Here is a 22,276-nt window from a genome sequence, read left to right on the forward strand (position 1 = left end):
TACTTTCTAAGGCATGAGGGGCTACAACGGTCACCTGCTGTCCCATTGTCAGTTTGTCAGCATCTTTGATCAGCAGGGCTACTGCTGCAATAGCTTTCAGACATGTGGGCCATCCACTAGCAACAGGATCTAATTTTTTTGACAAATAGGCTACAGGTCTTTTTCAGGGTCCCAGTGCTTGTGTCAATACTCCCCTGGCTACACCCGCTCTCTCGTCCACATATAGGACGAAAGGCTTAGTCAAGTCTGGTAATGCTAGCGTGGGGGCAGTCATTAGAGACGACTTGATAGCCTCAAAAGCTCTTTGGTGTTCTTCTTTCCACTTGAAAGGAACCCCTTCCTTAGTCAAAGGATATAGAGGTGCTGCTAGGGTTGCAAAGCCTGGAATCCAGAGTCTACAAAAGCCAGCAGTCCCCAGAAACTCACGTACCTGCCGTGGGGTAGTTGGCGATGGGATCATCATAACAGTCTTTTTCCGGGCCTCTGTGAGCCATCTTTTGCCCCCTCGGAGGGTATACCCCAGGAAGGTTACCTCAGTTTGACAGATTTGTGCCTTTTTAGCCGAAACTCGATACCCCAAGTCACTCAGTTCTGTGAGGAGCCTCTCAGTTCCCTGGTGACACAGCTCCTTCGAGGCCGCCGCGACCAAGAGATCATCTACATACTGTAGTAGGGTAAGCTGAGGGTTTCGAGCGCGAAAAGGCGCAAGATCCCGATGGAGGGCCTCGTCAAACAGGGTGGGGGAATTTTTGAACCCCTGTGGTAGCCTAGTCCAAGTTAGTTGACCAGTCTGTCCGCCCTCTGGGTCCCTCCATTTAAAAGCAAACAGGAGCTGACTCTTAGGGTGCAAACGCAGGCAAAAGAAGGCATCTTTTAAGTCTAGGACTGTATACCATGTTCTCTCAGGTGGGAGAGAGCTTAATAAATTGTACGGGTTCGGGACTGTGGGGTGAATGTCCAGGACCCTTTTGTTAACCTCCCGGAGGTCTTGTACCGGGCGATAGTCATTGGTCCCTGGTTTTTGAACCGGCAGAAGTGGTGTATTCCAGGGGGACTGACAGGCCACTAAAACTCCTTGGCCCAGCAACCTCTGGATATGAGGCCGGATGCCTTTTCTAGCTTCCTTGCTCATGGGGTATTGTTTTACCGAAATGGGGGTGGCATCAGCTTTAAGTTCTACCACAACCGGAGGCACTTGTTTAGCCAACCCCATTCCTGCTTGTTCTGCCCAGACATTGGGGAACGCAGTTAGCCAACCTGAAGAGACTGCATTTTTGGGTTGTTCTTCATGCAACCGGTACTCTTTTTCTGTGTTGAGGACAAGGCAGGCAACAGGGGCCTTTCCCCAGCTTACTTGTGGGCCTTCTGAAGTAAATTGGACTTGAGCCTTTAGTTTGGTTAGCAGATCGCGCCCCAAGAGGGGAGCAGGGCACTCAGGTATCACCAGAAAGGAGTGGGTCACTATATTTTTGTCTATCTGAAGAGCTCGTTTGGTCGTCCAGGGGTAAAATTTACTACCAGTGGCTCCAATTACCATGGTCTTTTTGGAGCCTAGCTTGCCTAGGGGGTTAGTGAGTACTGAATGTTCTGCTCCGGTGTCTATCAGGAAGTTGACGGGAGTCCCCTCCACGGACAAAGTTACCCTAGGCTCAGGGAGGGGGTCTGAGCCCCGACTTCCCTAATCATCTTCTAGGGTTAGGACCTTGGATCGCTCCCGCTTTTTAGGGCAATCTCTAGCCCAGTGTCCTTTCTCTTTGCAATAGGCGCATTGGTCTTTTTCCAGTGGTATCTTTTTGCCACCTTGCGGTTTCACTGCCCTGTTGCCCAGGAGCCCTATTTTACCTTTTCCTGACTGTCTATCATTCACAACTGCGGCCAAAATTTTACTCAGATTTCTCTCCTGACGGCGATCCCGTCTATTTTCCCTCTCCTCTATTTCTTTCTTCTCTCTCTCCTGCCTCTCTTCTTCTGTTTCCCTCTTATGATAGACTTTTTCTGCTTCTTTTACTAAATCTTGGAGCGTATGATCTTGGAGCCCCTCCAGCCTTTGCAGCTTTTTCTTAATGTCGGGAGCGGACTGACCAATGAAGGCCATGGCTACAGCGGCTCTCTGCCCCTCTGACAAGGGGTCAAAAGGGGTGTATCTCCTATATGCCTCCATTAGACGCTCAAGGAAGACTGAGGGTGGTTCAGTCTGCCCCTGCAAGACCTCTCTTACCTTAGCCAAATTGGTGGGCCGTCTAGCGGCTCCTCTGAGACCTGCCACTAGAGTCCGGCGATAGACAAGGAGGCGTCCCCTACCTTCCGCGGTGTTGTAGTCCCAGTTGGGGCGGTTCAAGGGGAAAGCCTCGTCCACGAGGTTAGGGAGGGCAGTGGGTGTGCCGTCCTCTCCCAGAACATTTTTTCTCGCCTCTATGAGGATTCTTTTTCTTTCTTCTGTTGTAAAAAGAACCTGCAAAAGCTGCTGACAATCATCCCAAGTGGGTTGATGGGAGAACATAAGTGACTCAAGGAGCCCAGTAAGTCCAGAGGGGTTCTCTGAGAAGGGAGGGTGGTTAGTTTTTCAATTATATAAATCAGAAGAGGAAAAAGGCCAGTACTGTAAAGGAATGAGATCATTAGGTCCTGGTGCTGGCCCTCTCACATGTGCTCTGAGTGGCAAGGCAACTGTTGAGTCTGGCCCCCCTTCCTCCCCGGGGCTTCGGCCTCGGCGACTCCGAGTCTCCCCCGCCGGTCCCTGAGCCCCTCTCGCTATTGGTCCCTGTGGTGGGGCAGCTGCAGGTGGCTGTTGGGGCAGGGGGTAAGGGGGAGGTTGGGAGTCTATCCAGAGGAGGTCGTCAATCTCTGGATAGATCTTGGGGGGTGCTGATGGGCCAGACTTTCCGGCTGCATCAGACTGGGCAACCGCGACCGTCAGTTTCGAAGAGTTTGGGGTCCAAGGCTTGACCCACGGAGGTGGGAATTGGACGAGATTCTGCCAGGTCACAATGTAGGGGATCTGATCAGGGTGACCCCCTTCCTCCTGAAAAACAATTCGCCTGACGGCAGCGATTAGTGACAAGTCAAAAGCACCCTCAGGTGGCCAGCCTACTCTAAACGTTGGCCACTCGGAGGCGCAAAAGGTCTGCCACGGACCCTTTCTGACTTCCACCGACTGGTTGTGGGCTCTGACCCGCACCTCCTTCCAATGCTCCAGAGTCAGAGAAAGGGGAGTGGACACAGATTGTCCCATTTCTAGAAAAACAGTAGACACAACAAGAGCGGACACGAGACTAAGACAAAAAAGAAACCAGAAACGGCGGCGACTCTGCGTCGACCACAAGCAACTCAAAGAATCAGATGGCCTTTCTAAGGCCGGCCGATTGAGACCCTCTGCACGAGGTGGGACTCGAACCCACGATCTCGTGACCAAACGCGAGGTGGGACTTGAACCCACGGTCTCGCAACAAAACGCGAGGTGGGACTCGAACCCACGATCTCGCAACTGGGCACGAGGTGGGACTCAAACCCACGATCTCGCAACCCCAAATGGTCTCTTGGCCTCCAAAGGGGTCCACCAGGCGTCCCTGGTCCTCCCCTGTTTTTCCTGGGACGTCTCCCAGGGTGAACGGACGGTGGACACCTGGACACGTCTATCCTTATCCACCCCGCGTTCCCTCTCGGAGCGCGGTCTCACTGAGCATCCGCAAAACCGAAACTGCGATCGCACCAAACTTAGAAACAGAACACAAACATCAGACCAAAACAGAACAAAGAACCTTACCTCTAAGTGGGTCTAGGACCTCTGGGTGGTCGCGCTGTTTCCCGGCCAATGCACCAAAATGAAAGACCCCCGAAGGGAGACCCTCACTCAAGCACTCAAGCCCCGGGACAGCCGCGGACCCAAGAAGACACTGAGACCGTACTCAAAATGTAGAAGGCAAGATTTAATAGAACAACAGCAAGAAAGCACATGGAACATAGACCAGAGCTCTGGGGTCGAAACTCATGCACCTAGTGGTGTAGAGGAGAATCGACGACCAGCCAAATTTTTCATAGGCTTATATAGTAAAACTCAAGGGGGGAGAGCTGGGCAGGGAAAGTACAAGTTTACATCACTAGGGGGTTCTGTCAAGGGACAAGGGGTTCTGCCAAGGGAATCTACGTAACTAAGGGGTCATGTCCTATTATTTGGCAATGTACCCGGTTCATTTTGAGGTTGTTTTAGGAGGCCCTTATCTCAAAAATGTTCTTGGAACAGTTTTTAGTTGGGAGGGTTCGAACTCTAGGGTGAGGAGTTCAGGAAAGCATTCTGGGGTGAAGAGTTCAGGAGTGTTCCGGGAACAATCTCTAGATGGGAGGGGTCGGGTTCTGGGGTGAAGAAGAGTTCAGTAAAAATTTTTATTCTTCAGTTTCCATAAGGTATTTTGGTCATAGCAACATAAAAAGCTAACTATAAAAACTAAGTTGTATATGAAGAAACCTCCTTCTGCCAAAACTGTCCTTTCTACTCTGCTTTTTTGTTCCCAATTCTTAATATAAATCCAGCTAAACGTAGCTAGTAACAGTCCAACCACAGCCTTGGCTGCCTTAAAATTCACTCCAGTGTATTAATCCATCGCTCAGCCCTCCACAGTCTCAAGGCATGGCAAAATGTAGTCGAGTCCTTTGTCACAGTGTCACAGGAATGACTCTAATCCAACTCCCAAGAAAATGCTTATTCCCATCTGAAACCTCAAGAGCACATCCTTAACTCTCTGCATTCTCTTCACCACATGGCAGCCAGCTGTCTCAGGATATTTGATCGTATTGTGAACCCTAAGATTCTGTTATTTATGGAGAAAAAGAAACTATTTCTAGCTAGAGTTGGCTCAGCCTTATTAGCACACATCTTTACTCTCACTGGCTGAAAAAGAGACACACCCTTAGTACTCACCTTTAATTTGAAACAATGAAGGTAAAGTTGGTTTGTAGAGGAGGCACTCCTGCTTGAAAGTGATGTCTAATTGAGTGGCAGACAAAGTGAAGAATCAGAGAAAGGTTTGACAGGATAGGATCTGCCCAACCCTCAGGAGAAGAGAGAGGAAAGGGAAGCTACGTAAGGGAGACACAGGTGGTACCGGAGAAGAGAGTGCAGCACAGGATACAGGAGAGCTGTGGAGAGCAGTGCAGTAGAGCTGAGAGGGAGAGTAGAGCGGCACAGAGGGGGAGGAGGAGGCAGGTTTACCGGGAGAGCTTTACAGAGAAGGATGGAAGAGAGAACAAACTAGACACAGTAAAGACAGAACAAGCAAGAGAGTGTGAAGGAGACAAGAGATTAGAAAAGATTGCTAGAGTTAGTTTGAGACCAAGCAGAGCAATTCAGAGGCCAAGAGAAAAGACAGATTGTGAATAAAATCATCGGGGAGAGGAGTTTGAGCCGGAACAGGGGGACTGAATCAGCCAGCTAGAGTTCAGAAAGAACAGGAAACGGTGATCTCAGCAGCAAGTCCTAAAGGCTGGAACATTCTAGGCTTGGATTAGATTGTATGGAAGCTAGAAGCTTCCAGGGCTAGGCCTAGGTTAGCTGATGGAGCCAGTAAGCCTCCAAGATGACAGTTACATCAGTCAAATAAATACTTTTACAGCCAGGAAGCGGAGAAAGGGAAGGATCAAGGATGAGGTAGCCTCTCCAAGGACATGCCTCTGGTGACAAACTTCCTCCAGTTAGGCCTCACCTTGTTTCTGCCTCCTGGAAGTGTTGCCTTCAGATTATTAATCTATCAGTTGGTCAATCCATTGATTAGATCAGAGCATTCCTGATTTAGTTACTTCCTAAGAGTATGAACTCTGCATTGAACCTCCAACTCAGGAATTTTGGGGGAACTTTTCATTTATAAACCATAGCACTCTGCTGGTTCTTTTCAAAGATATACAGTCAAAGAGTTTTCTATTCTTTTTATGTGTTTATGTATGTTTTACATAAATACACTATATATTTTTTTCTTTATTCTCTATTCAATTTCATTGTGTGCGTTGTTCTGCAGGGGCTTTTCATCCTCACACCTTAATCTTCTTAATAGTCGTGTGATAGAACGAGAATAGTATAAATGTGTCCCAATTTGTTGTTCTTTTTCCTACTGATGAGCTATTAAGTACTTTTTGTTGTTGTTTGGTTTTGTTTCACTGTTGCAAATACTGCTTCAGTAAACAATCTTTATGTGTGTTTTTGAGCACATGCTTAAGAAGTTCAGACAGACTCTTAGAGAATTGCTCCACCCATGGTTATAGGCATCTTAAGATGAATAGATACTACCATATGCATTCAGAAAGCCTTTGTCAGCTTAGCATAAGCAATGCCTGAGAGGTCTCCAACATTCCAAGCAGCTGTCCTTCCTTGGGTTCAGTCCCCAGAACCACTAAATATGAAAAACAAAGGCAAAAAGGGCTGGGGTTTAATCTATAGCTTTCTGATCACAAGGGAAATAGTATTCCTTTTCTGTCATTACAGCTCATTTGTGTTTCCTCTGTAAGTTCAATTTGCGTCCTTTGTCCATTTTGTTAGTGGTTCATCTTACATCTACCTATAAGTCTGGCTGTTTGAATATTTGATATACTGTACTATGTATGCTACTGATCTTTCTGGTTTTTAAAAATCTTTTAAGATTTAATGGTGTCTTTCATTATACAGTCATATGTATATGTATACATCCATATCCACAGGTTCTGCAAACCTAGATTCATTTGACCTTAGATGAAAAATATTAATCAGGGAAAAGAATCCCGGCAACTCCTCAGAAGCTAAACTTGAATTGCATCACACTGTACTGAGTCCATGTGTAGGCACACCGTTATAACTTCCTGCTTGACACACATGCTCTATCCAGCACTCTGTGTCGTCTGAGCATTATTCTCTGCATCTGATTTTGTTTTTAATTTTTTGTGTCTGAATATTTTATCTGCATATGTTGTTATGTACCGTGTGTATCAGGTATCCATGGGGGCTGGGGAAAGTTGACAGATCACCCAGGACTGGAGTTACAGAGTATTGTGAGCCACAACATGGGGCTTGGGAATTGAACCTAGGTGCTCTTAACCCCCTTATTCTCTACATTTATTACAGCATTTGTGATACATGTAAGTAGCCCTAAAATGCATCTGTACTAGACATGTAAGCTCTTTTGTCTTGTCCTTAGGCACTGAACCATATGACATAACAACTACGTATATGGTATTTATGTTACCTTAGGTATTATAAGTAACATATAGGGCCAATGGTAGAGATCTCACCTAACATATGTAAAAGCCTGGTCTTAGTCTCTAGCACCATCACCCCCCCACACACACACATGTTGTATAGACATGTTGTAAAGAATAAACAAGGATGTACATATTACATGCAAATACTAAACCATATTTTATAGGGACTTAAGCACTGGCAAATTGTGTGTGTGTGTTTGTGTGAATTCACACAAGCATATCTGTTATTTGGGCTGGGTTGTGTTTTTTTAGTGTATTTTTTAGATTTATTTTATGTATGTCTGTGTATCACATGTGTGTCTGGTGCCCACAGATGCCAGAAAAGGACTTTAGACCCCCTGGAACTGGAGTTACAGATTATTGTGGGTACCAGGAACTGAACCCAGGTCCTCTGCAAGAGGAACAACTGCTCTTAACTGATCGGTCTTTCTAGTCTCTTGGTTGGTTGGTTGGTTGGTTGGTTGGCTGGGTTTTTGTTTGTCTGTGCTTGTGTTTGTTTTTTGTTTTTGTTTTCTATGTAAACCTGTTCCAGAACTTGCTATGTAAAACAGGCTGAGCTTGAAGCCATAGTCATCCTGCCTCTCCCTCTCTAGTACATAAACTATATGTAGGTATATATCACCATACCCACCTTCCGCGTTTGTTTAAGATAAGGTTTTGCTATATAGTCCTTGCTGGTCTAGTATTTGTCATTTAGCCCAGGCTGACCTCAAACTCATAGCCATCCTCCTCCCTCAGCCTCAAACACTGGGATTACTAGTGTGCACCACATGGCTGGCTTGTCATTTTCCCTTATTGTTAGCATTCTGTTGAAGCTTTGCCTCACAGTTACCTGGCAACAGCCAGGCATGCTTGACTCACTATAAAAGGGCCTGCTTGCCCCCTCCTCTCTCTCTGTTCCTCTCTTGCTTTTGCCTTCCCACTCCTGCTCTGTCCTCTTGTCCCTCCCCCCCCCCCCACCACATGCTTATGGCTGGCCTATACTCATCTACTGTTCTACTCTCTTTCTCTGCCTTTCTCTGTTTCTACTACCCTCTTAACTTCCCTCCCCAGACCCTTAGTAAACTCTATTTTATACTATACCATTGTGTGGCTGGTCCCTCGGGGAAAGGATGCCTCAGCATGGGCCCACCGAGGCACCCCCTTCCCCACACCTCAGCTCACCTCCATATAACATATCCCCCCTCTATTTATCTTTTTATAAACACATCGCTTACAGCTTCTGAATTATATGTCTTGCTTATTAGATCTATTCTACATCAAGATTATAGAAGTGTATTTTCTTCTAATGCTTTTGGATAGTTTTATACTTTCAACTTTTTAATCCATCCAAAATGTTTTCTAGCTTATTAACATATAATTAATAGATTAAAATTAAGTATATCTAAGGTGTTATCTTAGTCAATGTTCTACTGCTTTAATGAGACACCATGGACAAGGCAACCCTTATTTATAAAAGAAAACATTTATCTGCGGCTTGCTTACAGTTTTAGAGGCTTTAGTCCATTATCATCATGGCAGGGAGTGTGGTGGCATGAAGGCAAGCATGGTGCCAGAGAAGGAGCTGAGAACTTTACATCCTGACCCACAGCAGGGGAGGGAGGGAGGGAGGGAGGGAGGGAGGGAGGGAGGGAGGGAGGGAGAGAGGGAGAGAGGGAGGGAGAGAGAGAGAGAAAGAGAGAGAGAGAGAGAGAGACTCCTTCAACAAGGCTCCACCTCCTAATCCTTCTCAAACAGTTCCATTCCCTGGTGACTAAGTAGTGAAGTCCATTCTCTCTCAAACCACAATGTGATATTACAATATGCATACACATCTGAAATTAGTATTTATATGATTGGTCAGTTTTTGTCAACTTGACACATACCTAGACATACGAGAGATGTAATCTGAATTGAGGAATTGCCTTTATCAGATGAAATGTGGGGCCATTTTCTTGATTCTGTTGCTGTAAGAGAGCCTATACCTAGGCAGGTGATCCTAAGTATAAGAAAGGTAGCTGTCTAAGCCTGGGCATAAGCCTGTAGGCCACCTTCCTCCATGTTCCTGCTCCAGTTCCTGCCTCCAGATTCCAGCTTAATGAACTCCTATCATGACTTCACTCAATGATATACATTTATCAGGACTCGTAAGGCAAATAACTCTTTCCTCCCCAGGTTGCTTTTATCACTGTTTTATTACAACAACAGAGAACAAACTAGGATGGTAATTTACCTTTTATTTATTTATTTTTGAGCCAGACAATTTTCTACAGTGTTTATTAAACGACCCATCTTCTTCCCAGATGCCGTTCTTACTGAAAATTAAGTTACTGCTTACTTTTTAAATTTGTTTCTAGATTCTGTGTGCCAAAACAAAGAGTTTTAATTACTATGACTTCATTCATTTTATAATTCTTGGAGTTTCAGGTTAACAGAAACCCACCTCAAATTTGAAATTTGTAACTATGAAAATACTAACATTTTTAAAAGCAGATATGTATTTGGAGGCTTGGAGTATGCCGGGAAACTTCATATTTCTTCAACAACCAACAGACTTTGCATTTGGTAATGCTATACCCATTCTTAGCCCAGGATACATTCATAGATTACTAACCCCATAGAAGGAGACCTTCCTTCTGGAGAGTTTCATTGAAAAGTTCGAGGAAGTCTTTATTTTCTTTTTCAAGAGAGGGTAACACTATGTAGCTAGCCCTGGCTGTTCTGGAACTCACTCTGTAGATCTGGCTGACCTTGAACTCATGGAGGTCTTCCTGCTTCTGTCTCCTGAGTGCCTGGGTGGGGGGTGGGGTGGGGGAGGTAAAGCTGTTGGCCACTATGTCCAGCCTTGGGAATAGAGTAGCCTAACCTTGATCTCCCTCATAGCCCTTTGGTCAAAGATCCTCAGTTTCGACTTTGATTACCCAGACTTCCTGTTTCTCTCATGGAACAGTTTCCCCCTGAGATTTACTAGTGGAAGAAAGGCACTCAAAAAGCAGGGAGCCCTCGTACAAATGAGACTTCCTAGCTATATAATTAGGCCGAGATGCACACATCCACAGTCATTACCCTTCTTCAGAGCCTTTGTCATGTCAAGTGTATTTCGCCCATGTGAACTTTAGAACTGGCTTGTTGTGTTTCATAAAAAGTGTAGTTGGGCTCTTGATTGGGATTGTGTTAAATTTATAGATTCATTTAGGGAGAGCTGACAACTTTACAGTATTAAATGTTTTCATCCGCGGAAAAGGTTGTCTTGCCACTTACTTGGGCTTTCTTTTATGCCCTTAAGTAAAGGTTTATAGTTTTCTTTATATCAGTCTTGCACATTTCCTGTTAGATTTATTTTTGCTTGTAAGGTTTCCTTGGTTGGTATTGTGTATAAACATTTTCTCCCAATTACATACCATAATTGATGGTTAGGAGTATAAATAAAAGGTAGAATTTTAAAATTGCTGTATGAATGACTGCTTTGCTATAATTCAACATCTTTTCATTTTTATGCCAATCTACTTGACATGTTTAGGTTAAATGATGATATCTGTACAGAGTAATCCTCTGATCCAGTATTTGCACATCTTACTTTCTAACGTCCATAGCATAGATACACATCTTATACTGTTGAGTACATATATATTTAAGGTATTTACCATAGTCTTATAATATGCAGCGTGCTTTGGTTCAAGACAGTTGCCCTGTGTTCCTCAACATTAACATTTTTTTCATCACAAATACACATTGACCTTTATCAAATTTTTAAAACTATCTTGAGAGAAATGACCATTTTTCTTAATCTGTTAATGTAAAATTTTTATAAAAATAGTTATAAATAATATTAGCCTACATATTTCTTCTGTTCTCTTTTTCAACTCTTAGAATCAGAGTATGGTAGTCTCAGACTAAACCAGGAGCTTCCTATCTGTTTCTCTGTTCTTAAGTCACTTATATAATGTAAGGATGCTGTGTATATCTGCCAGCTAGGCCTTATATACAAAAGGCACCCATCACAACCTTCTAAAACAGTCTTACCACTTAGAGACCATGTTCAAACATATGGGCCTTTGAGGTAATTGCCACATTCAAGCTATAATATTGTTATCTAAGGGAATATCTTCACTTCTAGCAGATGCCTAAAAATATCTAAAGGTAAACACTGGTAATTGCTGTGTTTGTTGATGCTGCTCTTCCTCCTCCTCCTCCTCCTCTTCCTCCTCTTCTTCCTCCTCCTCTTCTTCCTCCTCCTGCTTCTCCTTTTCTTCATCCTCCTTTCTTTTCTTATTTTTGAGGCATGATTTCACCATGTAGCCCTAGGTAACCCGTAACTTACTATGTATGTAGACCAGGCTAGCCTCTGTCTCCTGAGTGCTCATATTAAAGGTGTGTATCACCATATCCAGCAACACTTGCTTTGAGATGGTTAGAGGAAAAAAAAATATACGTAAATAAAGATGGATGCCAATTACTAAATTGTTACTTCCAGTCAAACTTTGTACCTAGTCTAAGGCCAAAATAGGGATTTTTTTTCTACTTTGCAAGTTGGCTCCATTAAGAGGCTTTTCTTCTCTTGGTCTCACTAGATAGGAAGGAGAGAGAGGAGGGAAGGAGAGAAAGCGGTTGAGGAGTGGGAGGTAGTGTGACCGAGAATACCCAGTAGGCTCATATATTTAAATATTTGGTCCCTAGTTGATAGAACTGTTTAGAAAGATTAGGAAGCATGTCTTAGGGGCTTTGAGGTTTCAAAATTTAATGCTAGACCCAGTCTTTCAAGGGAGGGGGCGGTCTGTCTCTCTCTGCCTGCTGCATGCAGAGCTCTCAGCTACTACTCTAGTGTCAAGCCTGTGTGCTTCCTGCCTCAATGATCATAAATTAACTGTAAGCAAGCCTCCAATTAAATGCTTTCTTTTATAGTTACCGTGATCATGGTGTCTCTTCACAGAAATAGTAACCTGTGGTGATTTTAATATGCCTGGACCAGGGAGTGGCACTTTTAGGAGGAATGGCCTTGTTAAGAGGAAGTGTGTCTCTGTGGGGGTGGGCAATGAGACCCTCGTCCTAACCATGTGAGAACCACTCTTCTCCTATTGGCCTTCAGATGAAGATGTAGAACTCTCAGATCCACCTGCACCATGTCTGCCTGGAAGCTGCCTTTGTTCCCACCTTGCTGCCCCAATTAAATGTTGTACTTATAAGAATTGTTTTTGGGGGGCTGGAGAGATGGCTCAGCAGTTAAGAGTACTGACTGCTCTTCCAGAGGTCCTGAGTTCAATTCCCAGCAACCACATGGTGGCTCACAACCATCTGTAATGGGATCTGATGCCACCTTCTGGTGTGTCAGAAGACAGGACAGTATACCCACATACATTAAATAAATAAATAAATAAATAAATAAATTCTTTTTAAAAAAGAATTGCTTTGGTCATGGTGTCTGTTCACAGCAGTAAAACCCTAACATAACCCTGACTAAGACAACAAGTGAGGAAGGGTGTTGTGTGACACTCTGGATCTCTGAAAGCTCACCTCAGCATGAAGCTTGTGAAAGCGAGAAACCTAGAGTCACTGCACAACCTCCAGGCAGCTCAGTGGGCTGGAGAATGAATGCCTCTTGGAGCCAGGCCAGTGGGTCTGAGCCTCTTCCGTGCAGCAGCTGAGCTGACCTGACAGTATCTCTTCCCAATCCTTACAGCTTCTATATGCGTAGGGAAGGAGGGACCTAGTGCCTCCAGTCAGTTTCACTCACTTACTAGAGCTGCTGAGTATGTACTTCCTGTGTTTAACAAGCTTCCCTGTAGGATGAACTATTTCACCTCCATGGAGCATCCTATGTTTAAGGAACTTCCCACCATGTTTTCCTCTGAAGAAATTGCTACACATCAGAGGTTGAGACTCAAGGAAAGAGAAATTTAGCTCTTCGTATACTAGTAGCAAGCCATATAGAAAAGAATGAAGTTAGACTTTTGTACACTATACAAAATTAAGTGAAACAGACATGACAAACTTAAAGAGCTAAAACTATAAATCTCTTGAAAGAAACTCTTCATGACTGGATTTGGCAGTGATTACGGGATGTGTCAATAGCATGGCCATTAAAAGAAGAAATAAACTGAATTTTAGTCAGATTAAACTGTTGAGAATCAAAAGAGTATCAAAAGAATAAAAACAGCCCAGAATGGAAGCCCCCAAAATGGAAGCAAATACTTGTTAATCATTTTCATCAGGGTATTAATATGCAGAGCTAATGAAGAACTCCCACAACTCAACAACAATTTTTTAAAACTCCAATTAAAAAAACAAGCAAATAACTTGAATCAACATCGCCAAAGAAGATGATACACAAACAGCCAATAAACATATGAAACGATGCCTTCCCACATTAATGATCAGAGAAATGCAAATCAACACTGAGATAAGATACCACTTCACAGTCATTAGGCAGCTGTTACTCAAAAACAAAAACAGAAATGGTGGTGAAGATGTGTAGAAGTGGGAACCCTTCTCGTAGCCAGTGGGAATGTAAAATGATACAACCATTGTGGAAAATTGCTTGAAAGTTAGAGAATTATTGTATGGTGCAGTAATCCCACTTCTGGGTTTATACCCCAAAGAATTGAAAGCAGGATGTGAGCAGATACTTGCACACCAGTGTTCATAGCAGCATTTTCCACAGTAATCAGAAGTGGAAAACACATTTTCTTGGTGTCTTATTGCTGTGAAGAGACACCATGACCATGGCAACTCTTAAAACTCTCATTTCAATGGGGCTGACTTCCAGTTTCAGAAAGTTAGTTCATTGTCGTCATTGGTGGCATGCAGGGCCAGAGCAGCCTCTGGCTGAGGAATGAGCTGAGGTGAAACAGAGTTGGATGAAGACTAAAGACTGATGATCCCTGGCCTTGTAATCTTACTGCTTATGTGTTAAGTTGCTTAGTTCTCTAGCTCAAGGACATCTTGCTGGCCAAGCAAGAGGCCTAGGACTTGCTAACGCTTTGTGAACCAGAGAGAAAAGAAAAAGAAGAAAGGATGAATTCAAGCACACACATAGACATACAGGCACACACATTCTGTCTGGGGGGCCCAACCTCTCACTTGTCTCATCAACTTCCCAAGTGTTCATGCATACTTATATACATACACATATACCTACCTACACATGTATGTATATACATACATATAGATAAACATACATACATACATACACACACACACATATTTATTTGGGTGGATGGAGCAGAGCCCAGATGCCACACCTTATTTCTTTCTCTCTGTCCTTCTATACCTTTATAGACACAAGTTCTTTAGAAAATTATCTCATAGATAAAATTTATAAAAAGGAAAGTTACAGTAGAATGTTGATAGTTAATTTCAAAGCAGTGTTTTATTCTTTAAGCTCAAAACAACAGTTTATCCATGGTCTTGTTCATCATATCACACACTTGTGGCTTCATCCTTGGACCTGATCTAGAATGAATATTTTTCCTTGATCACAAATTTGTCCCAAGCATGTCTCTTTTTGGTGTAGTTGTGAAAGCTCATTGTATTCTTTATTATGCAGCCTTTACTTACTTTTCTTTTTGTTTTGTTTTTCAAGACAGGGTTTCTCTGTGTAGCCCTGGCTGTCCTGGAACTCACTCTGTAGACCAGGCTGTCCTCGAACTCAGAAATCCGCCTATCTCTGCCTCCGAAGTGCTAGGATTAAAGGCATCTGCCACCACTGCCCAGCCACATTCTATTCTTGATTCTGACGTTATTACATCTTTCTGGCAAACCAACTAAACTATCTCCTAAAGCTTTCTTCCTAAAATTATTTAAATCAAATCAGGAATTTTATAAAATCATTTATTCATCTAAACAGCATTAATTTGTGAAAGTTCATCTTTATGTTGATCTGCAGGAAATATGCCCAATAGGATGGGCTAAAGCTCAGGAGTCATTATACTAAATAACAGTGACAAGAAAAGGCATGTCGTAATTAAGCAGCAATCCTGGGATGAAGTCTCTTGGAACCTTCCCTCTCAGAGCTCGCCTCTCAAAAGCCATGCAAAAAACAGTGGACCATCTCTGGAAAAGTTGCTTGCCTGCCCTTAGCCTTTCCTAGATGACTCCTAACAATGCAGACAGGCATGACGCTGGAGAAGTGGCTGAGAGGTTCATATCCATGTCTGTACATAGTCTTCTGTATTAACTGTTGTCTCCAAGGCTTATTACTCTCTCCGTCTGCTAACCTAGGCCTAGCCCTGGAAGCGTCTAGCCTCCATGCAGTCTAATCTAGGTCTAAGATGTTTTTAGCCTCTGAGATTTGCTGCTGAGTAAGCTCATCTTTTCTAGTTCTTTCTGGATTCTGTTGGCTAGTTTAACTCAGCTGTTGCTGCTCAAACTCCTTTCCAAGCTAACTGATTCAATTTGACTTCTCTCAGTTTCTGACTAAAATGCTCTGCTTAGCCTATTAACATTGGCAATCTGTCCTAATCTCCTGGCTCCTTCTCATTCTCTGGCTTGTTCTGTCTTCACCTGTTCTAGCTCTGCAACCTGTCTCTGTACAAATGCCCTGGTGAAAACCCCTCCTCCCTCTCCCTCTGCCATGCTCCCTCTTATGCTGCCTCTCTTTCCTCTCTGCTCTGTGACAGCAGATCTTTCTCTAATTCATCACTCTTAATTAAACGTCACTTTCAAACATGGGTGCTTCTTTTTATAAACTAACTTTACCTTCATTGTTTGGGATTAAAGGTGTGTATTAAGGGCATGTCTGAATTCCAGCCAGATCACATAGACCTAGAATGTCTTTGGATGTGATCAGAGCAACCTTGTTGCTGGGACCTCAAAGTGACACAATTCCTGCAACAAGGCCACTCCTACTCCAATAAGGCCACACCTTCAATTCCCTCTCTAGTACTGCTACTCAATGACTAAGCATTCAACTGTAGAAGCCTATGGGGGCTATTTTTATTTAAACCACTACACACATGAATGCCTACAAATACGTGAATGGATAGTGAAATATTATTCAGCCATTTTTTTAAACAGTGAAATTCTGTGACATGCAATAAATTAAACCTCAAAAACTTTTTGTTGTTGTTGTTTTTTGGTTTTTGGTTTGGTTTTTTTTTTGGGGGGGGTTGGATTTTTGGCTTTTTGTTTGTTTGTTTGTTTGTTTTGTTTTGGTTTTTTTTGGTTTTTTGAGACAGGGTTTCTCTGTATAGCCCTGGCTGTCCTGGAACTCACTTTGTAGACCAGGCTGGCATCGAACTCAGAAATTTGCCTGCCTCTGCCTCCCGAGTGCTGGGACTAAAGGCGTGTGCCACCACACCTGGCCCTCCTTGAAAACTTTTTATCAAGTGAAATAAGCCAAACAGACAAATATGCTCTATCCAGCAAGGCTTGGTTCTGGAAACGTGAAGAAAGCAGACATGTGTACTGTTAGGCTAGGCTGTGCTCTCACTGATGGACAGTGTCTACTGTGCTGTAACCTGGAAACTCAGCTCATTCATTGTGTACAGCTTAAGTAGGCAGGGTAGCTTGGTGGACAGTCTCTGAAGAGGAACAATCTGGGGTTACAGTCATCCAGAGGAGAAAGCTGTGATCTCTAGTTTTTAGACAGACTATCAGCATCCTCACAGGACCAGAGGAAGGCTTTGCCAATTCCCATGGGTCTGAAGTACAGACATGTCAACAGAACACATTCGTTCAGGACTTCATCCACTCCCCCACAATATTATATGGTCCTTTTGTTTTTTGAGGTTTATTTTTTGTTTGGTTTTTGCCCGGCATATGATCTTTTTATATAAGGACCTATAGTAGGGCCAGCAGGATGGCTCTGTGGTAAAGGCACTTGCCATGCAAGTCTAACAACCTGAGCTTGGTTCCTAGAACCCACAGTGGGAGGAAAGAACTAACTCCTGAAAGTTGTCCTCTGACCTCCACATGCATACCATGGCATACGTTACATGCTTATACACACATGCATGCACGAAATAAATAACTGTTAAAAAAAAAAAAAAGACAGCAGTGATAGCCAGAGGTGGTGGTGCACACATTTGTTTTCAGCACTTGGGAGGCAGAGGCAGGCAGATCATTGAGTTCAAGACCAGCCTGGTCTACAGAGTGAGTTCCAGAACAACACAGAAACCGGGCCTCAAAAGAACAAAACAAAACAAAACGACAGCAGTGATGGTTGCACGATATGATAAATGTGCATAATCATGTACTTATAAGTTGATTAATATGTATCATATAATAAAACTTGATTGTTCCATGTTACTAGTAAGAATTATTTTGGGCTGGAGAGATGCTCAGCAGTTAAGAGCACTGATTGCTCTTCCAAAGGTCCTGAGTTCACAACCATCTGTCATGAGATCTGACACCCTCTTCTGGTGTGTCTGAAGACAGCTACAGTGTACTTAGATATAATAAATAAATAAATAAATAAATCTTTTTTTAAAAGGAAAAGAATTCTTTCTGCGTGTGTGTGTGTGTGTGTGTGTGTGTGTGTGTATGTGTGTGTGTGAGGTGCATGCAGATGTGTATGCTTGCATGTGCATGTAACATGGAAGCTAGTGGAGGATGTCAGGTTCTCTGCCTTCTTTCTTTCTTTCTTTCTCTTTCTTTTTTTTTTTTTTTTTTTTTTTTTTTTTTTTTTTTTTTTTTGAGACAGGGTTTCTCTGTGTAGCCCTTGGCTGTCCTAGAACTCACTCTGTAGACCAGCTTCACATTAAATTTTATACTTTAAGGGGCTCAGCGGTTAAGATTTTCCATAGGAAAAGCGTCTGCTTTTCCATAGGTCCTGAGTTCAATTTCCAGCAACTACATGGCAGCTTACAAATGTCTGTAACTCAAGTTCCTGGGAATCTGACACCCTCAAACACTAATGCACATAAAATAAAAATAAATAATTTTAAAAATGTATACTTTTGCCGGGCGTGGTGGCGCACGCCTTTAATCCCAGCACTCAAGAGGCAGAGGCAGGCGGATTTCTGAGTTCGAGGCTAGCCTGGTCTACAAAGTGAGCTCCAGGACAGCCAGGGCTGTACAGAGAAACCCTGTCTCGAAAAACCAAAAAAAAAAAAAAAAAATTATACTTTCATGCTCACTACTTCAGCAACACACATTAAAATTTACACTCTCAGCCACAGTGATAGGGAATGATATTTGTTCTAAGACTCAGGCAGAGACAGGAGGATCTCTCTGAGTTTGAAGCCACCCTGCTCTACTTAGTGAGATTCAACTAAGTAAAACATCTGTGGGACTGAAGAGAGGCTCGGCCGCTAAGAGGCTTTGCTGTTCTTCTTTCTTCTTTTTTAGGGGGTGGGGTGGGGATGGGTGTTGAGACAGGGTATCTCTGTGTAGTATTGGCTGTCATAGACTTGCTTTGTAAACCATGCTGGCCTCAAACTCACAAAAATCTTTTCGTCTCTGCTTCCCAAGCACTGGGAACTACAGGCGTGTGTTGCCACCGCCACCTGCTTTTGCTGCTCTCCTGTAAAACTGGAGTTCACCTCCAGCACCCATGACAGTTGGATCACAAACACCCGTAACTCCAGCTCCAGGAAACCCAGCATCCTCTTCTAATCTCCATGGAAACTTGCACACATGTGATGCACATATATGCATATAGGTACACATTAAAAAAATTAAAAATTAAAAAAATCTTTATTAGCATTTAGGAGGCTGAGGAAGGAAGGGTGTAGGTATGAGGCCTGTAGGGCTGGAGAGGTGGCTCAGTGGTTAAGAACACTGACTGCTCTTCCAGAGGTCCTGAGTTCAATTCCCAGCAACCACATGGTGGCTCACAACCATCTGTAAAGGGATCTGATGCCCTCTTCTGGTGTGTCTGAAGACAGCTACAGTGAACTCCTATACAGGGAAAAAAAAAAAGGTTGAGTGCTGGAGGTGAACTCCAGTTTTACAGGAGAGCAGCAAAAGCAGGTGGCGGTGGCAACACACGCCTGTAGTTCCCAGTGCTTGGGAAGCAGAGACGAAAAGATTTTTGTGAGTTTGAGGCCAGCATGGTTTACAAAGCAAGTCTATGACAGCCAATACTACACAGACAAAGACATGTTGAGAAAAAAACAATTAAAGCTGAGAGTAGTAGCACTGCCTTTTAAGTTGGCAACACTCCCTGGGTGGGTTACAGGACAGCGAGTGGTAATGTGGACAGAGAGAGGTGTTCGCCCTTATACAGTCTTAGATGTCACACAGGAATTCCTGTGCTGCATTTGCAGAAAGTTATTTCAAGCTAAGAAGGGTTTTATTGCACTTCATTTTTTAAATTTATCTTTATTTTATGTGTATGAGTGTTTTGTCTACATGTATGTGTGTTCACTGTGTATATACCTGGTGCCTGTGGAAACCAGGAGAAGGGTATTGGATCCCTTGGGACTAGAGGTATAGCTGGTGGTAGGCTTCTGTGTTGGTGCTGGGAACCAAACCACTGAGCTATCTCTCCAGCCCCCATCTATCTATTTATTGTGAGACAAGATATCACTGTGTATCCCTGGCTGTTATGGAATTTACTATGTAGATAAGAGTGGCCTCAAACTCACACAGATGCCCCTGTTTCTCCCACATCCTGGGGTTAAAGGTGTGTACCACCCCACTCAGCAAGTTTTTTTTTTCAATTATTTGATTTTTTTTTGTGGTTATGTGTATACACATTGATGTAAAAATCAGAAGACAGCTAGTAGGAGTCCTTTCCTACCATCATCTGGATGCCAGGGTCAAATTCAGGTTGCAAGTTTGCTAACAAGTGCCTTTGTGAGTTGCTCCTACACACACACACACACACACACACACACACATACACTTTTAACATCCTTAGTGTCGTGTGGTGGTGGTGGTGGTGTGGTATGTGTGTGTGTGTTTGTGTGTGTGTGTGTGTTATGTGCCTATGAGTTTGGAGAAAAAAAACCTTAGTGTCTTGCTCAGGTTACCGTCTCACTGGTGGTGATCCTATTGCTTCAGTCTCGTGATAGCTGGCATTATCACGGCTGTGCCATGCCAGATCCTCACTTTTTAAAAAATATTTTTATTTATTATGTATAGATATAGATATCTCTATATATGAATGAGTATCCTGTAGTTATCTTCAGACACACCAGAAGAGGGCATCAAATCCCATTTACAGGTGGTGGTGAGCCATCATGTAATTGCTGGGAATTAAACTCAGGACCTCTAGAAGAGCAATCAGTGCTCTTAACCCCTGAGCCCCCTCCCTTTTTTTTTTTTTTTTTGGCAGCTTATTTTTAATTGTTTTAAATCACGTATATGTTTCTGTATGTAGCTATGTTCACATAAGCGCAGGCACTCATAGAGGTCAGAGATGTAAGATGCCTTTGGAGCTGGACTTAAACATGGTTGTGAGCCATCTGATATGAGCACCAAGTGGACTTGGGTCCTCTGGACCGCCTTGCTGCCTTCCACCTAGAATTACAGTATATGCAATTAGCTGCTCAGCCACCCCCTCAGTCCTCCTTAGTACTTTCAACATAGTGTAAATCGGAGAGCACTCCTTGGTGCAAAGATTCTGTGTGTTCTATCATTCTCTACACCCAGGCTTCATTGGGACGTGTGATGCCAGCGATGATTCATTGGCGTGAAGTATGAGTTAGAGTCAGACAATCAGTGCTCTCTGCTCTGAGTGGGTCTCCCTGCCCCTGTGTCTCTGAGACAGGGGAGGATTCTCCTGTTGGATCACATAGTGCATAGAGCCCTGTGTGCACAGCGCTCTCAACCATTTGTTGCCATTTCAAATACAGTGACTTCAGAGTCTTCCTTGAAATAACAGATTTCTCCATTTTGTTTGTTCCCTTCTTTCGTCACAAAGACCTGAGGATGAGATGTTTTTGAAGGAACTTTCTAGTAGTTACTCGGTGGAAAAGGACAATGATGCTCCCCTCTTCTACAGAGAAGAAGGAAACAGGAAATTCCAAGAAAAGGAGTACACAGATGCTGCAGTGCTGTACTCTAAGGTAACGTGCGTCCAACCAGCAGTTGAACAAGGCGGAAGATAGAGGCAAAGTGCAGACTCATAACCAGTCCATTGTTTTGCTTTGGTTAGTTGGGTTGGTTGGTTTGTTTGTTTGTTTGTTTCTTCTTCTTTATTAGTCGGATTGGATTTGGGAAAAATGTAGTAGAATTCTATTGTTGATTATATTCACAAACAAAAGACTGTTTATATGTCCTGAATTTTGGCAAGATTCTTCCCATATTCCTTCAGACCCATAGCAGCAGCAAGCTTAGTGGCCCTTTGCCAGGTATTCTCACTGAGCTGTACAGCATTTGTCTGAAGAACTGATGAACATTTTAGCTTATGCTCCTATGTTAGTAAATAGCTAGGTTTTTAGCTAGCCACCTTGCTAGCTTACAACTAGAATGCCTCTGGCTGAGTTTGGTGGCACTTGCCTTTAGTTCCAGCACTCAGGAGGCAGAAGCAGGTGAATCTCTGAGTTCAAGGCAGCCTGGTCTACATAACAAGTTCCAGCCTGGCCAGGGATATGTAGTAAGACTCTGTCTCAATAAAGTAAACAGCCAGAATGACTTAAATATTGCTAAAAAAGAAAGAAAGAAAGAAAGAAAGAAAGAAAGAAAGAAAGAAAGAAAGAAAGAAAGAAAGAAAGAAGAAAATGAGTGGATTTGCCATAGCCTAGTCAAACTAGATTTTCTTGGTTATATGTTAACATACTACTATTAACAACAACAAATACTTTACACTAACCATGACAAGCTATATTTTTAAATTATTATTTTATATGTATGGTGTGGGAAGCTGTTGCAGAGTGGCAGTTGGCTACTGCTGGCCACCACACATACATAGGCAGTGAAGGTTCTTTTGCCAAGACAAGTTAACCAATCAGATGTGAGACACGCCTCTCCTAGGCCTATGTAAGCAGCACCAGTTCTGGGCTCAGGGTCTCTTCGCCTCTACAATCAAGCTCTCCCAATAAACGTGTGCAGAAGGATCCTGTTGCAGCGTCGTTCTTCCTGGCCAGTTGAGCGCGCACAAGAGTATGGGTTTTCACCTACATTTATGTGAACTGCATGTGCACTTGGTACCCAGGGAGCCCAGAAGAGGGCATCATATCCCCTGGAACTAGAG

General features: G+C 43.3%; 1 protein-coding gene across 4 annotated transcripts in view; it reads left to right on the forward strand.

Annotated features, from left to right (window-relative positions):
• Smyd4 (SET and MYND domain containing 4) overlaps positions 1–22,276 on the forward strand; it is a 57,275-nt gene that overhangs the window by 12,813 nt on the left and 22,186 nt on the right. For 2 of the 4 annotated variants that reach the window (NM_001102611.1, XM_006533536.2), the window contains exon 3: positions 21,005–21,149. The exons of the other annotated variants lie outside the window; for them this stretch is intronic. In NM_001102611.1, the coding sequence (NP_001096081.1) occupies positions 21,005–21,149 (145 nt within the window). The remainder of the gene's footprint in view (positions 1–21,004; positions 21,150–22,276) is intronic. 4 annotated transcript variants of the gene reach the window in all.

This window comes from Mus musculus, chromosome 11, assembly GCF_000001635.26.
Source record: "Mus musculus strain C57BL/6J chromosome 11, GRCm38.p6 C57BL/6J".
Taxonomy (NCBI): Eukaryota; Metazoa; Chordata; class Mammalia; order Rodentia; family Muridae; genus Mus; species Mus musculus.